The sequence below is a fragment of the Centroberyx affinis genome, unplaced genomic scaffold (assembly GCF_046629955.1).
Source record: "Centroberyx affinis isolate AG114_WGS23_722 - 3 ecotype Tasmania unplaced genomic scaffold, CSIRO-AGI_Caff_v1 ptg002878l_1, whole genome shotgun sequence".
In the NCBI taxonomy this organism is placed as follows: Eukaryota; Metazoa; Chordata; class Actinopteri; order Beryciformes; family Berycidae; genus Centroberyx; species Centroberyx affinis.
The window spans coordinates 55,398-78,993 of NW_027281010.1; the positions used below are offsets into that span (position 1 = coordinate 55,398).

At 42.6% G+C, this 23,596-nt stretch overlaps 1 protein-coding gene across 1 annotated transcript in view; it reads left to right on the forward strand.

The window, feature by feature from the left end:
- Nucleotides 1–23,596, forward strand: part of rimbp2a (RIMS binding protein 2a) — a 77,839-nt gene that overhangs the window by 45,269 nt on the left and 8,974 nt on the right. Inside the window, 14 exon segments of the mRNA XM_071536484.1 lie at nt 1,445–1,549; nt 4,688–4,738; nt 8,577–8,781; nt 9,951–10,108; nt 10,495–10,574; nt 11,059–11,168; nt 13,894–14,712; nt 15,090–15,113; nt 16,409–16,560; nt 18,656–19,486; nt 19,777–19,932; nt 20,336–20,482; nt 21,256–21,358; nt 21,881–22,015. Coding sequence (XP_071392585.1) covers nt 1,445–1,549; nt 4,688–4,738; nt 8,577–8,781; nt 9,951–10,108; nt 10,495–10,574; nt 11,059–11,168; nt 13,894–14,712; nt 15,090–15,113; nt 16,409–16,560; nt 18,656–19,486; nt 19,777–19,932; nt 20,336–20,482; nt 21,256–21,358; nt 21,881–22,015 — 3,076 coding nt within the window.

Below are 23,596 nucleotides of genomic sequence, written 5' to 3' on the forward strand. Positions count from 1 at the left end.
GTGCATCAGACAGACTCACATTGATGACGAATCGTACCGTGGTTCGGCAGTATTATAACAGTGTGAAAACAGACCAGCGATGCCGGGGGGCTTGGGAACAATCAAACTCGGGTTCAGACTCAGGCGAACACACCAAGTGTGAAAACGACCTATAATGCTTGTATTGGGCAGCGCTCATGTGTGAATGTCTATGAAAACAGGGTGTTGCTGAAAAAGAAGGTGTGCTTGGCAAATCTTCCCTGAATATACAAGGGTTAAAAAAAAAAGTTTTCAGTAAGGCTCCAGTGACAGCCTCTCACCCAGCCCAGTCTTCTGAGTCCTCTGCAGCTTAAAGCTCCTCCCTGATTATGCAAAGCAGTGACTGCCTGCTCAGGACACCTCGAAGCCACTCCGGGAGGTAAAGAGGCTTTTCTTCTCTCTGAGGGAGAGAGAACACAGAGAGAAAATGATGAATGTCAGAGCTTTCTAAGCTGCCTTTTCTTCTTAAGCCCTGAGAAACATCTTATGGCCTTAACTCTGTTTCTGCAAGATGTGGCAGCTGGTCTTAACTCTGTGGACGGATACTATATAGTCATGACTCGGCTAATTTGGGAAGGGGTAGATTTTGGGTTCAGTGTGGGTGACCATGTGTGACGGCTTGCAAGAATCAATGAGTGGAATTGAGTCTGCAGCAGTTTGGAGTGCAGGTTAGACATGATATACAAATGATAGATATACTGTAACTAGCTCATAGAGTATAACACTCTTCTTACTACATTTACTCAACAGTTACCCTACAGGCTTTGACACCACTTGGGTAGTTAAAGGGGAACTGTTTAAACCAAGTCTCAAACTCATTTTATATTGTTTTGAAGTGTGTGACCATGGTTTAATTGGTGTAATCTGAGAGGCGGCAGAATACATACTCTGCGACTTTCTTCTGAATGTTGGTTTTATAACTTTAGAGCTGGTGGAACCGCACTTTTGCTTTGATCATATTTTGATAATCCTGTAAGTACAGATGGAAATTGTACGGGCGCATTAGCTTGTGGCTAGTAGAGAATAGCACAAACTCGTCCTCACAAGTCAGACTTTGTAGTCCAGGAGAAGAAGAGGAAGCAGAAAAATGTCTACACTGTTAAGTGGTACTTGACTTTCCACTTTAACCTCCTTGATGCACATACACATGCATTTCTTCAGACAGGGCCAGTGCCTTGATCAAGGGCACTTTGGTAGTGTGGTAGCCATCCCACAGCAGGGAAAACACCCTCCTGTCAGTGCCAGGCGATTGCAACAGCAACCTTTTGATTACTGGTCGGACTCTCCAAGTCTAAGCAAATCTGCCACCCTCAATAGAGTTTATTGGAGATTGTGGCTAAATAGTTCTACTGGGATACTGTCCAAAACTTTTAAATTCCATTCTTGATCATAACCACATCCTGTCTCTCTCTCTCTCTCTCCGCAGCATATGCACGAGGCTGCAGAGCTGAAGCAGCAGCTGCAGATAGAGCATGAACAAGCCTTGGTGGCCCTTCACACCAAGCAGAAGGAGATCAATCAACTGCAAAGGGTACGACCACATAGATAAAAGCAAAGATAAAAATAGGTAATTTAAAGGATAATACCCATGTTTCTGACATATGAGCCCTGTGTCATTCTTCCCTTGATAGGAGCATTCATGCCACGGCTCCTCATCTTTTTGTTCGGTAGCCATTTTGTGCTGAATCACTGTCATAAACTACAAGTGTACGTGAAAATGTAAAGACCCTGAATACCCACAAAAATCATCACATTTTGTGAGCATTGCAGTTTCAAGTCAGTGCTTTTCATAATGTTTGATTGTCTGATGAAAAGCACTACCCTGGAAATCTAGGTGTTGATAAATTTATACACCTTGGGAGCAGCTTTCAATGTGCAGACATTACTTTTGTTCTGTATTTTGTTTTCTGTCTGGCACATTTTTAGGACTGGTATGTGTGTTTGTTTTTACTTTGCTTAGAAAGTAGTTAAATACATGCAAAAACTCAAGGGACTAAGACTTCTTAAATTACAAGTGATTTTGATACTTCTGAGGCTGATGAAGTGTCTGAGATGTTAAATCAGCAACCAAGGTATTTAAAATATTGGAGACATTTTCATATTTTATCAAGTCTGACCTGGATTGGTGTCAAAAAAGTGGAATGCTTGCAAGATCAAAATGAAGTCATAAGATTGCTCATCATGACCTAAAGTCGCCCCTATGATCATTATACTCAAAACGTCAAGAGAGGGCAGTTTTGGGTCAGTGGCATGTTTAACTAAAGAGACCACAGAGACTACAGCCCATATATCTAAAACTCAATCATTTAAATCTAAATTCAATACAATCTAGATTGTATTAAATTCTAATTGGACAATCACCTGGATTTAAACAATTTGTTAGCTGTATCGTTGTAGTGTTGCACCATTATTAATTCTTCATTGTTTATAGATAAAAGCTTTGCAAAAAGCCTAATCAAAATCCTCTTATTCAAATGACTGATATGTAAATATTCTTAAAATACCCACTGGATTAGACTACACAGGCTCTGATATGGATATCAGTCGGAGTATTGTGAGGTGGGATGGGATGGGGTGGGATGGATGGGGGACTAAAAGGGCTGCTTAGTCACTGTTTCCCAGCCCTCCAGAGAGATGTGAGGAGGCCTTTCTGTCTGTCTGTCTGTCTGTCTGTACCTGCATCTGTGTATCTTTGCACTGGTGTTTGTGTTCTGTTCAAAAAGAAAGCCACTATAGTCATCCAGAAAACATCACATCTAGAGGTTAACAACTGGAAAAAGACAAATTATTATGGATTGCATATAGAAAAATTGATAGCAGCAATAGCCTTCCTTGCTAATAATTTGCTAGCGTTGACAGCAAAACTTTCTCATCTTTACATTGTACACATACAGACATAAAATGATTGTTAAGCATAGATGTAACAACAATCTCCTTTCCATGGAGTTATTTTTGGGTGTCTGTGAGCAGAGAATCAGTAGTCGATTTGAGGGGGGATGCGAGGGGATGCCATCCCCCTTGAAATAACAATTGTCAAAAACCATCCACTTTGTAAAACTGCCATCCACCATTTCATCCCTCTTCATGGCACTAAGATATCATTTAGCCTAATCAAGAAATGTGTAAGCCATTTATTATTGATATTTAATCATTTTAGAGAATATAGCGCATCTGGAGTTTTCAGCAAATCCGAGGGTGGGGGGGGGAACACGCACCTGCATTCAGGGATGAACTGGCCATCGGGACATCGGGCCGCTCTAACTGTGGACCGGTCGGGAATATTTTTTGACTTTTTGATCTTTTCACAGAGGAAAAAAGCATCAGAACAGCGTTCCGAGAGTGAATTTGACGAAGAACGCGTGTTCCAGTTCTGAAAAAATAAACAGAGCGTTTAAACAACTGGTTCATTTCGTTTAAACACCATAGTTTGCCGGCTGGGCAGTGTTTGGACCTTCGGGCCAATCACAATGCTTAAAAACGGAAAACTCCACCCAACCGGGAAGCTGGGCCACGTTAAACAAACACACAATCAAATGACAGGTACAGACCGTTCAATTTGAGCCGCGGAGCTGACAGGTTGTGTTGTGAAACTATTTTCAGCCCAATGTGAGTGATAAAGCAAAATGTTCAGGTGAATTTAACTAGTAAACAGACGGAAATATTGTCATTTTCACATGAGCCATCGTTGTAACTGAAATTACTATAACCTAGTGTAACTATTGCTACCTAGCAGGGCAAGGAGAGTGAAGGAATATGTAGCTATCTATTGTTGTTTGATTAACTGTACCTAAATATCAGCTTCAGCTAAAAAATTTGCAGTGGTGCAGCCTATCATATGTTATCTTTGAGTTAAACTGAATATAGTCATTTAAAAAGTCTCCTTCCTGTAACTTCTGAATACATGCACTGATCTGTTTAACAGAGCCAAACTGAGGCTGACATTAGAGGATTCATCGATGTGAAGCATCCTGTAATAACATAGAGCAATAACGTTAAGTTACGTTAAGTTGTCCTCTGCCTTTGACCCATCCTAACTACTTAGGAGCAGTGGGCAGCCACAATGCAGTGCCCAGGGACCAACTCCAATTCTGAGGCCAGTGCCTTGGTTAAGGGCAATGGCAGGAGTATCTGATACCTAACATCCGTAACATGCGTGTCTTTTGAGTGTAGAATTATCTTTGTGCTGTTACAATATAAACAGAATGGTATACAGCTGGTCCCCCACCCTCCATGCTGTCTTCGCCACTATCAAATTGTTTGTCCCCATAAGACCCCACCATCCCCCCTGAAATTTTTGTACAAATCGACTACTGAGCGTACCATTACACCTAAAAAGAGGCTTGCACTGCAGAGGGGAACAGTCAATACCAAAAGTATCAGGTTGCATATTTGAGTACATAAAAAGAGCCATTTTCATCCAGCTGTCCCACTACTTTTACCACAGGCTACTATGCAGACACTGACACACCCCAAAATAAATCACTTTCTGTTCATCAGCACTGTGCCATCACAGCTAGGCGTCTCTTCGAGTACCGGTGCTCTGATCAACCAGTGAGCCTCTGCCAGGCTATTGGGTTGACAGTATGTCAGCTACATGCTATCTATTCTGCCTCATGGACTCTGATCACTGTGTCAGCTGTCACTGTGTGTTTCTGTGTGTTCTCCGCAGGCTCAGGTTCAAGCTGAGCAAGAGCATGAGGGAGCAGTACACCTGTTAGAGGTACGATGCACAAACACTGATCTTCACTAAGCCTCACCCAGTCTTACGTTAATGAAATATATTTCTAGCTCTGTTTTGAGCTGAAAAAAATAGTTGAGAAAAAGACAATCCTATATGTTAGGTGTAGTAGGCCTATCAGACAGATGAAATCACAGATTGATGTGAGGTGGAAATAGTGTCTTACCAAGAAATTAAAACACCACGCCCCCCTTGACAACAATGTCCATTTTCTGTTAAAATAAATATAATTTGAATATAAATATTATATGTACACAGGAACGCATGCTTATGTAAACACATTTAGAAGATAATTAAACAGCATTAAATTAATTAAACAGTCTACAAATTTTGTTATTATAATACAAAATGTAAAGGCGCATCTTCCTCCCGATGCCCACAACAAATTATGTTAACATCAACCTTATTTTGATATTTTGACCTTAGGCTACTCTTACTTTTAGCTCAGCATAATGTTACAAGAACATAAGCACACAGTTGGAGGATTTTCTATATATTTCTATATATTTAAATAGAGTCATGTTTCTTCATTATTATTATTTCATTTCATTTCATTTCAAACCTTTATTTAAACTCGAATAACCATTGAGGTTGCCCTCATTTACAATGATGTCGAGTTACAAACAAGTTCAAAGTATTAAATAAATAGGACAAGACATAGATGACAATAAAGAAAATCAATTAAAACAGTTACACATTGAGGCAGGGAGGTTTGTGATCATGGTTTTAAATTGTCCATAGGTTAGTAGAGTATTGGTTTTTAGTGTGTGTTGAAGATCATTCCAGGAATTTGGAGCACTAAAATAAAAGGCTGATTGTCCAAATTTAGACCGTGCTTGGGGGACCTTAAGCATAAGCAAGTCATTTGAGCGAGTTTGATAGGGTCCAAGGTTCCAGTCCAACAACATTGAAATGTAGGGTGGTAGCTTTCCAACGAGGGCTTTATATATAAACAAATACCAATGTTTATTACGCCTCTCTGCCAGAGAAGACCAACCCACCTTATTATAGAGAATACAATGGTGAGTACCATAGCTATCACCAGTAAGCTATTATTTAAAGCCTTATCTCAAATTGTTGTCTCTCAGGATGCTTACACTAGCAAAGAATTTCAAGCTATCTTGAATTCATCTGCAAGCTAAAAGAGCTAGCTACATTCAACATAGATAGTTGTTTTTTTTGACTGATAAAGTGATTTTCTCATCACAGTGCTTCCTCAGACATCAAATATCAGCTATGCCAGGCTCTTAAAATATCATAACAGATTCTTGTTTCTAAATGTCAAAAAATTACATAAACTTGCCTCAAAACCATCTCATTGGAATACATCCCAACACTGAAATGATTTGGATGTTATTCAAAGATTTGCACGACTGTTACCAGAGAGGGGGCGGAGGGGGGGTTGCTAGGCTCTATTCATAGTTTACCCACCTTTTTATTTATCATTACATCACTGATTAAATAAAGTAGGGTTTAACTGACCCTGATTGTGATCCACCCAGTTCACTCATAGGTCCATCGCATCGATACAAAGTCACAGGTCAGAGTTTCATGTCTCTGATTTGAAGCTTTCGGAGAGATTTTCCTGCTCAGAAATACTGACTGTATTGTCTCAGGCCATAGGGAGAATACATAGGAATAATATAGTTAATAATACAGTGTAGAATTTGTGGTATTCCCCTTTAAGGTTAGCATGAGATTATGGGAAGCTGCATCCTCACTCACAAGTGTGTACAAGAGACCTGATAATCCCAGACATCTGCATCCAGTCTGACCTTGAATACTGTGTAAATATCCCTGTGATCAAATCACTGACCTGCTGTGTTTCATCACTGTCTTCAAGATGCTTGTCACTGGTTCATCCACTCCAAATTATTTTCTCATTTCACTCTAAATCCCTTTGTCATGAAAATAGAGTGTAGTCTTGTTTAAGCCTAGTTCAAGTAGGGTCACGGTATTATCCATCCCCACCACTTTAATACGATTTTGTTGAGCAAGCAGCCGGAGTTTGGTTCAGACAAACACACAGAGGGCATTTGCAAGGGAGTTTGGTCAGGAAAAACCGCAACTCCACTGTCCAAAAGTCTCTCCTCTCCTTACAAATCCAGTGAATCAATTTAAAGCCTCTTCCGCACGCCTGTGTCTCTGCACTAATGGGCAAACACAGATCACTTAAACAGAAAGATCAACACAGTCTCGCTGTCTAACTGTCTGCAGGGTCAAACAGACACAGGATGAAGAAACTCTGCGTCCTTCCATGAAACCATAGTCTAGCCTCCAACTTCATAATCATTTAGCGCTTGTTAAGCCTTTTTTCAGTTGACTTGTTTCACACACATGTATTTGTTCTTTCTGCTTGTGTTCCCATTGTTTACGTTGTGTATTTGTGTTAATTCTGTATATTTCTTTGCACCGATCAATGTGTTATTGTCTTGTATTACTCACCTTTGCATTCATTACAATGGTATTTAATGGTATTTGGTTTTATTTATGTTTTTGTCATTTTTCTTCAAAATTATTTTTATCTGTTTTCCCCCCTTTTTTGTCTGAACAGAACAATAAGGACAGAATGTTTCAGGTATTTATTTTCCTCCCTGAATTACAGTACTTTCATCTCCCTTCAATTGCCTGTGTAAATTCCCAATGAATCACTTAAGCTCCAAAGGCGTTTAGTCGGTATTTCATGCTAATTAGACAATCATACTTATGTACACTGAATGAGATTGAATTAAATCAGATATCCCTATAATTTTGACTCCATACTTTGCTGTACACGCTATATCACCCCATAGATCTTAGATCTCCCTTGACTTCAGATCCCATTACTGATGTACTTTTGTATTACACACATCACATGCACAACACACACCCATGCATTCACACACACACACACACACACACACACACACACACACACACACACACAACACACACACACACACACACGCACATATTTGCACACAATCCTTTTGTCCAGCTTTCCTAAAGCCATCAGAACTCAGTAATGGCTCCCTGATGGCTATTCATTCATCCCCGATCACGATATCTACTCCCATCTTTCTGCTGAGTCCTCAGACTCAGTAAGTGTACTGTAGTTTCATCACAGAGCAAGGGTAAGAGCAGCTCCGCCTGTGGCTACATACCCTGGTGGAGCCTCCTTATCTACTGTAAAGCAGGCTATGGTGCTGACGCCTCCATCTGTAACTTGCATATGTATATATATATATTTATATATGTATATATATATCAAAGTAAGGTTGAGGTTTTATATATATACTGTATATAAATATATATAACCTCAATATTTCTTCACTCAAGTCTCTAATTGTTGTTAAGAGCTGTTCTGATAATGTCTTTAATGTATGTAACTTTTATAAGACTCTTAACTCTTTGCAGTGCTCAGGCTTTGTTATCAAAGTTTGACAGTGTTACAGTATGTAGCAGCAGCTGCAGCAGTGCAGAGGACTTTTCACTTCCATATGCTTTGATTAGACTGCAGTGGGTTTGATGTAACAAGCAGCTCCAAGCTAGAAAATGGCTCTTTCGGGAACCTCTTCTAATTGGTTCTGCTTTTGATCGGCATAAACAGATAAGACACTGGCTATTCTTCAGAGGACTCTATAGAATTACACATGATGAACTACATCCCATACCAATTGAAGGCTTTACATGTGAAGTGTGTGTTCTTGCCACTGATCTCTCCCTCTCTCTCTCTTTCTTTCTCTCTTTCCCTCCTGCTCTCTCTTTTTGTCACTTGCTCTCCATTCCCTCCTCTCCCCCATCACCATCCCTATACTGCTCTATCCCTTGTCTATAAAAGGTCAAGGTTCGCGACCTGGAGCAGAAATGCAGGTCACAGAGTGAACACTTCCACCAGCTGTCGAAAGAGCTGCTGAATTTCCATCTGCAATCAGATACTGTGGACATCCTTAACACTAATTCCTACTCCAAATCCCAGATTCCCCTCTCACCAGAGAAGAAACTCTCACAAATCCTCAACGGACTTGCAACCCAGCCAGAGACAGGTGGGTCAGCAGTTCTACTTCATATCCCTATTGTAGTCAGTTTTGAGTAATAATACAATGAAACTAGTGGGTACATAGTTTCATTTTGTACATTTTTTAGCATTCACTCATTATTTTACAATGATAGTTTAAAACAAAAGTAAGGGAACATCTAAGCAAATCCAGTTATCTCTCCACTCAAAACAGCCACCATACAAACCTTGCTGCTTTTAGAGTGGCATCAGTTGGGAATATGTTGTTGAAAGGAGACATCATTGTGGCATCAGTGGCATAATGGGTAGAGCATGGTGCCAACACCACCAGGGTTACAGGTTAGACTACCAGTGAGGTCCACCCATACTAAAAATATATGCACTCAGGCCAGGTACTGCAAGACAATTTAGATAAAAGCATCCAGCAAATTGCATGTGATCAAAAGGCTTCTGATCAGAATGAAATGAGAGTCAGGGTGTTCTAATCCCCAGACAGCTCACATCACGACTAGATCAGCTCATTCTTGACCGGGGATGGATACCAGTGGTGGGAATACTGCTTATTCATGATCAATATCTCCTCTAATTGATCACAGGCCTGATGTATGACATCTGTTAATGTGGGTTAACACATTAGCATTCTAACCCCATATAGTGTAACCCGCAGAGCCAGCAAATACAGCCAATTCAGCAATGTAGATTTATACGGTATGGCAAAGAGCAAAGGTCTGTGAAGTGCTGGAGCTGGAGCCCCTGTTTTATCTTTCTCTCCAATAGAAAGAGAAGGGAGACTTGATGCTGCTGTGCTAATATTGCATGATTATACTCACTCTCAAGCCACAAGAAACCAAATGATAGATCCCTGCTGCTGTTACCTTAGTTTGATTTCCTTAAAGGATTCAGCTGTTTCCACACTTTTTTAGACTGCAATTTTCTATTTTCTATTTTCTGCAGTTTTCTAGTGTTTTGTCTCTGAGGACCACAGTGGTATACAGTAGCAGTGGAGAAGTGCACTGCAGATGTAAGGCTGTAAGGCTGTGGTGGGGGTGGAATTGCTAGCCTGGTTGAGCCTTTGCCATAGCGTGTTTGCTGTATACTTCCTTCAACAGGAGATCAATAGCTGTGCAATGAGCAGCGAATGGGAGCAGAAGGAATGACAGGTACTCTTTATTTGCTATGGAAATCAATGTTTCCCAGGCGATGAGAGTGTGGCAAACGCGCCGTCACTGATCTCCAAGTTCTTGCCCTGCCCATCGCAGACCGGAGACAGAGATAGACCAGAGCTGCTGTCCGTCAAATCCAGTACCGTGATAACGGACCGCCCCAACAGCCCTCGACAGGTGACCCCCTCAGAGGTGGGTCTGGGTGATACCCATTAGCTAAACTTCATCAAATGTGTTTATATATAGGTGTATGCAAAATATCTATATGTGCATCACAATATCATCCCTGTACACCCCTCTCTGCTTTCTAATAGTTTAACCTTTTAATCTGCTGAAAGTGTTTCATGTATGGACAGCACAGATGAAAACAAGTTTGAGGTGAAAGCCAAACAGATAACACCCGGGCGTATCAACATGCAGAGAAAATATGCATTGATTTGGCTTTTCATATTTTTAAACTTAATGGGGATTTCTGTAGCTGCAGCCTACACTTTGCTTATTCTTGGGCTTAATTATGAATGGTGCATGTGAATGTGAATAACTGTAATTTTGCCCTTGATTCCCATGTCTATCTACAGATGGAGGATGAGGCCAGCCCATCGCCCAGGTCCAAGCCTCGCTACACAGGCCAGGTCCGCCTTTGCACTGCCCGCTACAGGTGAATGAAACCAGCTTTCTGGGACACAGGAAGGGGGTTGGTGCATACTCCTGTAGCCATCATAGAAATATCACTTTTTATATGTTTTCTGCACTGTTTCTGCACAGTTGCTTCACCCCCAAGAAGACAATTAAAGTTAGCAGTAGCCTACTAATGCAGGGAACATGAAGGGTAAAGGGATTTCTACAACAGCTTGTTTTTCAGTTTATTCAGAATCAGATTTGAGGGAGTAAGGCTGTATTCTGTATTTGTTATTTTGATATATAGTACATTAACCTTGATTTAATGTTAATACATCACGTGCTACCCTCTTGTGAAGGAAATGTCATGTGCAAGTGTGTTAGAGGGTATAAAAAAATGTACAGTAAAGAAAAAACCTGTATATTTTGAGCAATGAATAACATGAACAAATGACTGAAGAAACTAATATCATGATAACCACAAATGAACTGCTCATGGACAATTAAATTACTTCTCCTTCCAGTTATAACCCCTATGATGGACCAAACGAGCACCCTGAAGCAGAACTCCCCCTTGTGGCTGGAAAGTACCTGTATGTGTACGGCAACATGGATGATGATGGTTTCTATGAAGGTGAGAAGGAGAATAAGTTTGAAGCTTGTGGATGAAGTTCCCATTGAGTGTTGAGTTGAGATAAATTTGGAGATGACATGTAAAGCTAATTTTAGACCAACATCAAGGGGCACTCCTTCATCCACATAACTTGAAAGGCTAGAATTAGTTTTCCCACCAAAATCAATCTTAAATGGTAACTTGACTTGTACTTAACATGGCAAAAGTATAAAAAAACTGCAATGCATAGATCAAATATCATAATGTCCTTTCTACCCATTCCAGTTATGTGATTTTGACGTTACTCCAGTCTGTGGGAGGTGAGGATGCCCTACTGCTGTAGCAGAGTGCAGCAGTCGCAACAAGCCTGTGCATCATCGTATATAAATAATCTCACACAATCTCTTCAGAAGTGTCCATTGAATCACGATTATCCCCCAGGGAATTTGTGTCATTTACATTATTCTTGATGGCATGTAGGCCTACACCCCGCCCCCACAGCCTGTTAAAATGGACATAGCTATGGAATGTTGGTTGTCGAATATATTGTCAATTGTCCATAAAGTGTCTTCTGCCGTTCCTTGTTGTCTTTGTACTGTACCATGTGTGTCAGTATGAATTTGAATCTTTGTAAGAAGTCAATATGTCTCTACACCAATGTCACCAAGAAACATTTCTGTACACTTTTTGTAACCGGTGATTGAAGTGATTCTTATTCTAATCTCTTTAGAATTACGGAGGCTTCTCCATCGGAGGCTCTCCTAATCCCCCTAGCTAGAAATCCTCCCCAGCCAGCGCAGCCCACCACAGTAGTACTCAGCTGCTGTGATTCACTAGCTGTGGGCGGTGAGATTGCCTGGCATCCTGGAGGAGCCTTGTGTTTACCACTGGGGAGGCAGACTGGGGCCTCACACCAAGCTGTTGTCAAGATGGGACCTTAGTCCCTTTTAGCTTGATGACTAATCCAACAGGGCTCATCTTAATCATCAACACACACAAACACATACACGCACACGCACACGGACACGCACACACACACACACACACACACACACACACACACACACACACGCACGCACGCACGCACGCACGCACGCACGCGCACGCACGCACATGCACATGCACAAACACACACGGTCTTAAGGTCTCTAAGGCCTCTGAGGAAAAAAAAAATTGAAGGACAGAATGATGGGCAGAGTGGTCTTTGAAGACAAACTTTTTGCCTTTGGGAGAAAACTACAGTGCAAATCTAAGCTGTCTTTTTTTTTTTTTTTACTTGCATTGACTGCAGTGTCTAAATGCCCAGTGCTGTTCCTGGAAATTTTCAAAAGCAGCGACACCAAAGTCCCAGTTCTTAGAAATGTTCAAGAGGAGTAGCTTCACAGTCCTGTGTTTACTGGAGAGAATATAAAAGATAGTATCAGAGATACCAGGAGTAAATCTTACGTCTTAGGAAATAGTGCATTATGTGTACATATCCCCCACCTCTCACTCACTCACTCACTCACTCACTCACACCCTGCAACGAGAATAGCTCACACCGGTCATCATGTGTATTCAAGTAATTATTTTCCTTTCTTCTCTCTCCTCTAAGGACTGCAGGCTACTTTTAGCAGTTGTTAACATTTGTAGGAGGCATCATTAGATGGGGGCCCCGTTGTGCCTTCCTATGGAAACAGCTGGTCAATGGTAGTGTCTTCTGAAGCAGGCTGCTTGCTCTCCAACATGGAATATGTCACTACTGTATGTGTGATTGTGTCTGACACATGAACCACTCACACTTTAATAAGAGCCAATATTCAGCATCAGAAACAGTGAATTAGTGAGAGAGACAGTGATAGAAAACAGTTATTCATCGATCTCCTCTGTCTCATTTTGGCTCTAACATAAATATTTGTGTGAACAAGTAGTTTGATTGACCTGATTTGAAATTGACAAGGATTCACCATAGATTAAAACATTTTGCAATAAAAGGAGTCTATTATGAGACTAAGGTGCATGGACATAATTATTCTCATGTGGAGCCGCGGAGAAAATAGATATTCTCCTTTAGGGATCAATTAAGTATTACATTATTATTATAAGCCAACAAAAATACAACATAAATTTTAAGATATCGCTGTCAATCTAAAATTATGTGATCTGGATGGGACTCCGCAAGCAGAGGATGAATGTGTACCCTGCTAGCATGATTTTAGTCCTGCCTCACCAGGACTAAGTGGATTCAGAGGATTAAGTATGGCTTGTAATGTGAAAATTTAAGATGGAGTATGTCAATCAATGTTATTTAGATACAACTTTGCATTCATTCATGAATTCATTGTCTTTACCCACTTATTCCTATTCAGGGTCACAGGGGGCTAGAGCCTATCCCAGCATTAATTGGGCAGAAGGCAGGGAAACACCCTGGACAGGCTGCCAGTCCGCCACAGGACTAACAGAGATAGAAAGACAAGACACACTCACATTCATACCTATTGGCAATCTAGAGTCTCCAATCCACCGGAATGCCTGGAGAAACCCACATGAACAGGGAGAACATGCAAACTCCTCACAGAAAAGGCCGGGAATCAAACCCTGGTTCTTCTTGCTGTGAGGTGACAGTGCTGCTAACCACTGAGCCTTGGTGCTGCCCTTAAAACTTATCAATTGATTGCTATTCACAATAAAAGTTAAGGAAGAATGGGGCAATAGGTTGAGTTATTTACTCTCTACCCCTGCCTCTCTATTTCTTTCTGTGTCTCAGGGGAGCTGCTGGATGGCCAGCGAGGACTTGTCCCTTCCAACTTTGTGGAATTTGTCCAGGACAAGGAAAAACCAGCGATTCAGGCTGGGGAGGGAGGGGAAGACCTGTGCCAACTGGACCATACACCCCTAAGCCTGATGGGAGTGGATGGAGGGGCCTCCCAGGACGGCCTCCCGGGTTCAGCCAACACCTTGGGACCCTGTAGCAATGGGACAGGGGGGCCCCTGGACCCTGAGGACCTCGCCGAAGATGTTGTGCCTTATCCCCGGAAGATCAACTTGATCAAGCAGCTGGCACGGAGCGTCATTGTGGCCTGGGAGCCTCCACTGGTGCCCTTGGGTTGGGGTAACATCTCTGGCTACAATGTGCTAGTAGACGGGGAGCCTCGCGCCAGCGTACCCTATGGTGGCCGGACCAAGTGTCTGCTGGAAAAGCTGGACCTGGACGGTTGTGTTCATCGCGTCTCAGTGCAGAGCGCTACCGACCGGGGCTTGTCAGACGAGCTGCGCTGCACCTTGCTGGTGGGAGCCAACGTGGTGGTGGCGCCATGCGGTCTGCGCGTGGATGACATCCAGCGTGACACTGCCGAGCTCTCCTGGTTGCCTAGCAACAGTAACTATGGGCACACAGTGTTCCTGGATGGGGCAGAGCATGCGGTGGTGAAGCCGGGAAGGTATAGGCTACGCTTCCTCAACCTGAAGGCCATGACAGTATACAAGGTGACGGTGGTAGCGCGGCCGCACCAGGTGCCATGGCAACTGCCTCTGGAGCAGAGAGAGAAGAAAGAAACTGGTGTGGAGTTCTGCACTCAGGCTGCAGGTCAGCAAGGCTCACTTTGACTTTCTATTTATCTCAGAGATACAGTTTCACATTAATACTCACTACTAACATTGCCACAGTCTGTGGACTTTGTCAGCATGCAAATGTAGTTGTGTGGAAGTCTCACTTTTCACATGTTTGCCTTTTACATGTTTTGAAATAGTATTAATGTAGGGCAAATAGAAGTTGGAGGACTACAATTGTTATCATTGTATGTTTATTTCAGTGCACTATACTGTCTCCTTTAATATAGAACGTAATAGCATGTAAAGGATTAGGTTATAGTACTGTGCTGTGGCAACTCTTACAGTAGCCACACCCAAGGAAGAGTAGACACTGCCTTACCCTGCCATTGTTGTCTATTGTATTTTGTCTAGGTCCAACTCCATATTGCAGAACAGGTCAGAATGAAACACCAGTCCTGGGCTGGGTTTTCCATAAGTTTTACCACTAAATGATCTTCTTCTATTGAAAACCAATGGGCAGAGATGATATTAGTGTTATGATACTTTTGGGAAACACCTGTAGTCATGAAACTGAGAATGAGTGGGACATAAATTATATTTGGCATGAGCAACTAATGATGAGATCTGGGCAAAATAGCATTTGATTAGGGTTCTAGCATTAGAAAAATAGAAATTCTTCATCTACAAGTGATTGCCATGTTGGGTCTATTCAAATGTCTAGTAAATTAAGCACACTTTAATATATGAAACCAATTTCAAATACAATTTTGCCCAAGTTTGCTCACTGCACAGTGCACACCACTAATTAGATTACAACAAAGCACCACAAGATATGATCAGTTATTATTTTGATGAGTCATTTCCTCAGCCTATAGGCTAGCCTGGAATAATAGATGCTATATAAAGGAATGCCACTGAAGGAACTTTTGCCTAATCTCCTCCACTGCTCACTGAAATGACCACATTGTATCAGTGTGCATTTGCTTCTGCCCGAATGCAGCCATCCTAGTTGTGCATGTTTTATCCAGTGACCCAGGAGAGTGGGAGACAAAGAATGGGCTGCATTCAGTCTCAGTCGATAGTCTCCTGCACGCAGACAAAACAGTCTTTCTCTCAGGTGGCCCAGAGCCCTATATAGTTTCATTTTGCCTTGAATTTTGTCTGCTCTCATGAAGAGTAATCTGAGATTATGGTAGAGTACTAAACTATGATACTATGAGTTCAGAAAATATTACACTACAGTATTACACAAGACGATTCCATATCACAATTCAATTTGATTGCATATAGAATGGATGATACAGTGTGACTGCAGTGCTATATTAAAAGCAATGATTTAATAGCTAAGTGACATTTCACTAAATATGACAGCACACATCTCATGAATGTGCCTCGCTACCGCCATCCCATCAAGTATCCGCATGGGTTGTGTGTATCTATACAAACTATGCACAAGGTGTTCTATCATCCTGGCACACAATTAAATAACTTGCAGCACTGAAAAAAAAAATTAGCTCAGTTTGTTGTATCCTGAATGCCCCCCCGCCCCCCCGCCCTCTTGTGTGTGGGCATAGTTGTGCATGGTTGCGTGTGTGTGTGCATTTGTGCATTTGATGAATGCTTCACACCCTTCCCTCTTGTTTGTATGTTAGTGCTACTAAACCAGCCATCCATGTCAGTAGGAATCTTACATAAAAATGTCTTCTTACACCTGTTCTCCTACCTACCAGGCCCTCCCCATCCTCCCCAGGAGGTTCAGGTGCTCTGTGGCCAGGCTCCAGGGGTCCTACAGGTCCGCTGGAAGCCCCCCCTCCTCTCTCCCACAGGGACATCCAATGGGGCAAATGTCATTGGCTACGCAGTCTGCACTAAAGGACAGAGGGTGAGTTAGCAAGCATTAGCATTCCCAGCCTGAACCGTATCCTTAATTTACATTTCACCCTACTTTATTAAAAGAAGGAAGGTGAGCGATTTAGTCCTGGGCAAGAGCACCACTCACGATTAGAGGGCAAATGAAAGTGTTCATCTCAGGGTCAGTGACTGTGCATTAGTGCATGAGTTTACATAACATAGAGGGACAGGTTTGTAGAGAGTGCACTGACATATGGAGATGTAATGTGTGTGGGTGCCATGTTTCAAAGCCCTACACAGCAGTGCACAGGTACAACAGTATGTAAAACAGTGAGTGAATTGTTTTACCTGTGTTTTATGTAGATGATAGATGAGAGAGGATACATCACAGAGGGAGTGTTAATAGTCAAGTGTCTGCCTTTGAGCATGTGGCATTATGTCATCTCATCTGTGCCCTCAACATACACTGCAGTGCCACCTACCTATGTTTCAGTGTTAGTGCAGGTATCTCAATCAGTGATCTGTGAAAGCCGTAGTAAAGTCTCTCACTCCCTCTGGTGAGCACCACAATATATCAACACACCATGTCTTGAAATGAATAACCATCTGTTGTTTTCTGTGACAGTTAAATTAAACAATGACAATGTGTTTTGACTTCAATAAAACCATCACTTAAGCACATGGGCCCAGCAGCATATATAGACACCAACCTGCGTTTTAAGGCTAAAAGTAAAGAAATGTATATATGTATATATATACATATATAAATACAAATAATTACAATATACAAACACAACAAGACCTGAAGGATCGGGAGGACCAACGGACAGAATTAAACCTAACCAAACAGAAGCCACAAATACAGGACTGCCAGTACCCCCTTCCCCAAAACAAAAAAGAAAAGTAAAAGAACTAGGCAAAATATTCAACAAGACCCCCAAAAAGCAAAAAGGACTACTGCTAATGCAGGGAGTCTGCATCTTAGATCTTAGGTCCTCTACTGCCCTAGGTGCAAACAGGTAGCCAAATAATTAGGGAAACCTGAAGCGTGAAATTGACAAAAACAGAGGAAAGGGGGGAGTTTAATACCCCCACACCCTAAAGTTAGTGAATAGCAATATCATTCACATAACACAATTCACACGTGGCAATGCATCAGCAAGGACATTACCCCTGCCACAGACATACCTGACTTTGACACCGAAGGCTTCTTACAATAATAAACTCCATTGCATTAACCTTTTGTTTGTGTTCTGCATCTAGCACGAAAAACACTAGAGGGTTGTGATCGGTATAAATGATTAAGGGAACACCACAAAAGCTGATATACACCTTAAAATGGAATGATTTAGAGCTAAGAATACTTCTCAGTGGTAGGGTACCCTCTGATATTGATTGAAGATTTTAGACCAAAGTACCAAATGGGGTGGTCTACACCTACAGAACCATATTGGAGGTGACTGGCCTTCATTCCATAATTGCCAGCATCTACTCCAAGTTTAAACACCTGATCATGACTAGGCACTGCAAGGACAGGAGCGACTTTAACAGGGCTTTAACCTGCTCAAAGGCAAACTGACAACTACCAGATCAAATGAAACAAACTTTTGTTCAATTCAAGAAATTAGTGAGAAACAGTGGAAAAAATCTTGCAAAACCTCTATAATACCTAACCATCCCCATAAAACAGCACAGTTCTCTTCTGTAGGTGGGAACAGAGAATGCTAGAAGAGCCTCCACTTTTGAGTGAACAGGACAAACTTCGACCCACATTTTGTGTGACAGTGGCTTGACCAAATTCACATTTTGCAGTGTTTAGTGTAAGATTTGAAGCTACAAAGCCAGTCAAATCGAGCTCCCTTTTGCTGAACATGCTGAGACGAATTAAGAATCTGAATAGACCAGGTCATGCAGATACAGCTGGCCTCACAACCTAGTAACCCAGACAGGGCAACGTTAACGAGTTTCTGATATGTAGCAAGCATGTTACCCATGCCATAGTGTCACAAGTGCGATGGTCATGTTGCTTCTGGTGCCAATGATAACTAGATAGATTTGTGTTGTTGTTGTTGAAGATGATTATGCTGCTGCTGTTGATGATATTGTCTTTTTTTTTTTATATCCAGATAGCGGAGGTGTTGTACCCACTGGCGGACTATGTTACCGTGGAGCTGACAAGGATTCAGTGCCTGGAGGCCAGGGAGGTCATCGTCAGAACGCTATCAGCACAGGGAGAATCCCAGGACTCCCAAGTCGCCGTCATTCCAAACAACCTGCTGGTGCCTCTACCCCCCCTTCCGCTGCCCCCACCCCTACACCCCCACACAGGCCCCCCTCCACACCCCCATGCTCAGCCCCATCTCCAGTCCCCTCACCTCGTCCACCCCAAGCCCCAACTGCCCGCTCCACCCCAGGCACATGGACAACCGCTTCCGCTCCATCCTCCACACCCTCAGCCCCATCCCCGACTCACCCATCCAGGAGGACCGCCCCAGCCCCAGCTCCGGCCCCCACATCCTCAGCCCCAGCACTTACATCTCCAGCCTCATCCGCAGCACCAAGGCCCCAGGCCGCAGCACCGACTGCCTCTGCTACCCCACCCCCAACCCCACCCCATACCTCTGAGACCAGTAAGTGCCAGAGACCTGGATGCCAAAGAGCAGGCGGCCCACCACGGAGGAGCCATTCCACCTGGCCAGCCTGGCTGGGACCCCAACCGCTCTCCGTCCGCCCAGCCCCCAGTGCCCATGCAAGGCCACACCCTGGAGGCCCCTCCCTCTGCCAACCCCCGCTCACCCTCACCCCAGAGGATTCTCCCGCAGCCCCGAGGCACACTTATCCCAGACACCGTGGCCAAGGCCATCGCCAGGGAGGCAGCACAGAGGGTGGCGGCAGGAAGTGGCAAGGTATGACAGGAATGGAAATGTCATGTTAAATCTAATAGATGCTACATTGCAGCATTCAGTAACTCCACATTTGTATTATGAAAATGAATTAGACAGTCGCAAAAGGAAAAAAAAAATTGCCACAGCTAAATTCAATTTAAATGAAGGGGCAGTAAATGCATTTAGCATTCTGTTGATGAATTACAATATATTACGCCACAAAGACACATCACAGTTTGTTCGCCAAACAAATAAAAATGTAAAGATCAAGTTATCATCAAAATAATGAACTGATCATGGTGAGGTACCACTGTTACACCTCTTTCTTCAAGTCTTTCCCGAATTTTCATGCATGTTTTCAGGGGGACAGGAGGCAGGGTGTGTACGGAGAGCAGGGTCAGTCATTCCACCAGCATCACTCAGATGAGGAAGAGGAAGACGAGGAAGGGTATGCTCGTGGCCGTAGGAGAGGAGCCTCGGTTGACGAGTTCCTCAGAGGCTCTGAGCTGGGGAGGCCGGTAAGAACAACATGATAAATGATGGATCATTTACCTTTCTCTGAGCTGCATCCCCGAATGTATTTTGTTCGCAATAATCCTCATTGTTCACTGGTTTACAATAGACTAATACTAATAGGATTTTGAGAACTGAGCACTGCGCAAAACATGACAACTCTTTTGGTTGATACGCCGCAATTTTAGAATCTATGTAAACACGTAGTAACCTGTTTTGGGTGTCCATGTGTGCTTGTGTGTATGTGTGCATGCGCATATGTATGTATATGTTTGGTGTGTGTGGTGCATGTATGTATGTATGTGTACAATTGCATGTGTGTGTGTGTGTGTCTGTGTGTGTGTGTATGTGTGTGTATATGTGTGTGTGTGTGTGTGTGTGTGTGTATGTGTGTGTGACTGCAAACAGCCTCACTATAGTCACAGTGAGGATTATCACAGTGAGAGCAGCAGGGGCTCTGACCTGTCTGACATCATGGAGGAGGATGAGGAGGAGCTGTACTCCGAGATGCAGCTGGAAGAGGGGCGGCGACGCAACTCACACAACACACTCAAGGTGCGGTTCTCAGCCCTTATTCCTTATTGGCTGATGGGTTAACATCAGCCAATAGCCAGCTAAATATACAGTAGACTATCAATGTGAACTACACAGGAACACACACTTTAATTTAGACTGCTACTATATCATTTTGTGGTTGTGTGTTACTGTTATTGTCCAGTTATGTTAGATAATTTGGACTATGTTTTAAAAAAACAAGGTAGTCAAAAAGTTAGTTATTTGACTTTTTTGCACTGTTTTGAAAAGTGCTATATAAAATATGATGATTATGATGATAATGATGATGATTATTATTATCATTAGTAGTAGTAGTAGTAGTAGTGTTGTTGTTGTTGTTGTTATTAAGTGTAACATAGCTTCTAAATCTGTGGCAATGTAGAAGCCACAATGAACGACGCCTCCACACTGTAGAGTGGTATTGACCTTGCTCATCAATGTCTCTGGCAAAGTCTTAAATTATTGTAATTTTTTATTCAAATATGCTCTCAATATTTGCTTACAGTTCGAATTGGAATACTACAATTTTTCCTGTGTGCTTGTGTGTGTGTGTGTGTGTGTGTGTGTGTGTGTGTGTGTGTGTGCGCGTGTGTGTGTGTGTGTGTGTCTGTGTTTGAGTTTGTGCGTTTCAGTGTGTGTGTGTATGTGTCTGTATGTGCGTCTGCATGAGCGCTGCATGAGTTTGTGCACATACAGTATGTACATTTACGTGTCAGTGTGCAATACATGAATGTTTGTGTATTTTTCTGTGTTTGTGTGTGTGTGTGTTTCAGACAAACACCCCTGGTGGAGGTCGACATGACCGGGAGTCAGGAAGAAGAATTCCCCATGGTGGTTCCCAACCCCAGAGACGACCTCTCATGGTCCCTTCCATTGGTCAGTATGGACACACAACTAGAGAGAGAGAGGCAGGGGAAATTCTGGAAGTTGTGTGTATACTTTTGATGTTCTCTGTGCCTTAGCGGTCTGTGTTGCTTTGTTAAAACCTCCATGAGCTTCCCTGTGTCTCCAGATCACTTCTGTGTCTTTGAACCATGCTCATGCCCTTCACATTACCTGAACGTAAGTTAGAGCTTGCGGACATTAACATAATGCAACAAGCTGACATTGTCCTAGACTGCTGTGCACAGTAGCACCAATGTACATCACACAGAGACATAACACATGAACACTCATACTGATAAATAATCCATGGATAATTTTTCCACAGTGCTTCTCCATAGTTGCTTTTACTTTGTATGTTCATCATTACTTAGTATAGCATACCTAAGCATGGCCTCGGAGTTACTGCAATAGGAAGCTTCAGATGGCAAGAGGAAGCTTTAGTTTACCTTTTGGGTGGGGATGGGTGAGCTTTGCATTGTAACCCCGTCGCCCTCTGATTGGTGTTTCCTGTAGAGATAACAACTGAGAGTAACAGTGAGGGAAACCTCTCCCCCATCACCGAGGATGTTTACTATGGCAGAGTAGCTCGGCACAGGACGTGGTCATCCCGCAGGCACATGGGCGGCACAGGCGCCAGGTCTCCCTATGGTACGTGCTGCTGCCTGCAGTCTCTTTGGGCCTCTCCCCCTTCCACCACAGCACAGCAACAAAAATGCCACTGGCAACTGGCAAATGGCAAGAAGTAGCTGTGGACACTTGCGAGTGCCTATTTTTTTTTCTTAAATAATAATATTTATTATTATGCTTACAGTTGCACAGCATGACTCACTGCACTGCACTGAAATGGTGGACCCACTGGGGAACCATACCTGGGCTCCAAGATGGCCATTCCCACAGTTGCGGATGATGAGATAACTGATTGATTGATTGACTGCTCAGAGAATGCCTCCCTCACTGCACTGAACTCCAGATGCCTGCTAAACCCCTTCCCTTTGTGGTACAACCACACCTACCACCACCACTACACTTTTACTGGGGGCATTGATGCATGAATGGGGAAGAAAGTTAAGGGGTAGACATTAAAGGGTGACTGCACTGTCACTGCTATTTTGTCTCATGTTTCTTTGGGCATTTGAGTTTCTTTGGACATTTGAGTTTGAACTTTAGTTTAGCAACTGTTGGCAATGCAGTTGCCAACAACATTTAATGGAATAATGCAATAGCTAAAACTAGGTATGCACATCGTAAATAATTTTCCAAATTATCTTGCATTCACATTAATGAGCAAAACAATTATGTTTTCTTAGGCATAAAAATATTATAATATGGGCTATTTTCAAGGGACCTACAAAAAAACAATAGCAACAAGTGATAGCTGATAGATCAAAGCCATGCAACAACTGTAATTTAATGTACCATTATTATAACAAAATTGACCTTTCAAAATAGGATTTTTTTTTTTTCGTGTACTAGCAATTTGGAGTATTTTCTGGAAAGAAAAGTTTTTGTATTTCTCTGAATCAAGAGTATTTGCTAGTTGTAACAGAGTTAACCATCAAATGGAATTTCCATTAAAGACTCTTACATTAACTTTCTTTTGAATCTGTTGTGCTGCACAATCATTAGTTATTCAACCTTCTCAACGTAAGACTTACCCAGGTCCGTCAGTTTCCATACAGCCTACCACAGCTACAGTCCATTCATCTCTTTCTTTGCCGGGGTACTTGGCAGCAGCAGCCTGTTCCTCCATTGGTTGCACCTCCACTTACTCACCTGTATCCACATGGACCCACAGCACAGTCAGATCCATCTCATATGGGGCTTCTCTCTCAGCAGCCACTGTATGGGGCACCCAAATCTAGCATTCCTGACTTCCTCCTTCCTGACTGGGATCCGAAAGGGATTTTGCAAACCTCAAACTAGCATTAGATAATCTTCTTAATCCTTACCCACAGCTTGGTGAGAAGTATAAGTATCATGTCCTCCTTGAGCATCTAAAGCTCTTTCCTGTCTTGCCGCCACCATCCAACTTCTTAAACTGGTGCGATACCAGCTGAAATTCTCTCAGGCCAAGGCACTAACTTCAGAGGGGCAAATCGAGAGCTCCAGGAGACTTAACAGGCACTGGAAACTGAACTGAAATCAGGAGAAGCTCAGCAGTTATCAAATTAAGTTCAATCTACTGTACAAATCTGTACTTGAAATATGAGTGAAATTGTACAAGCATTT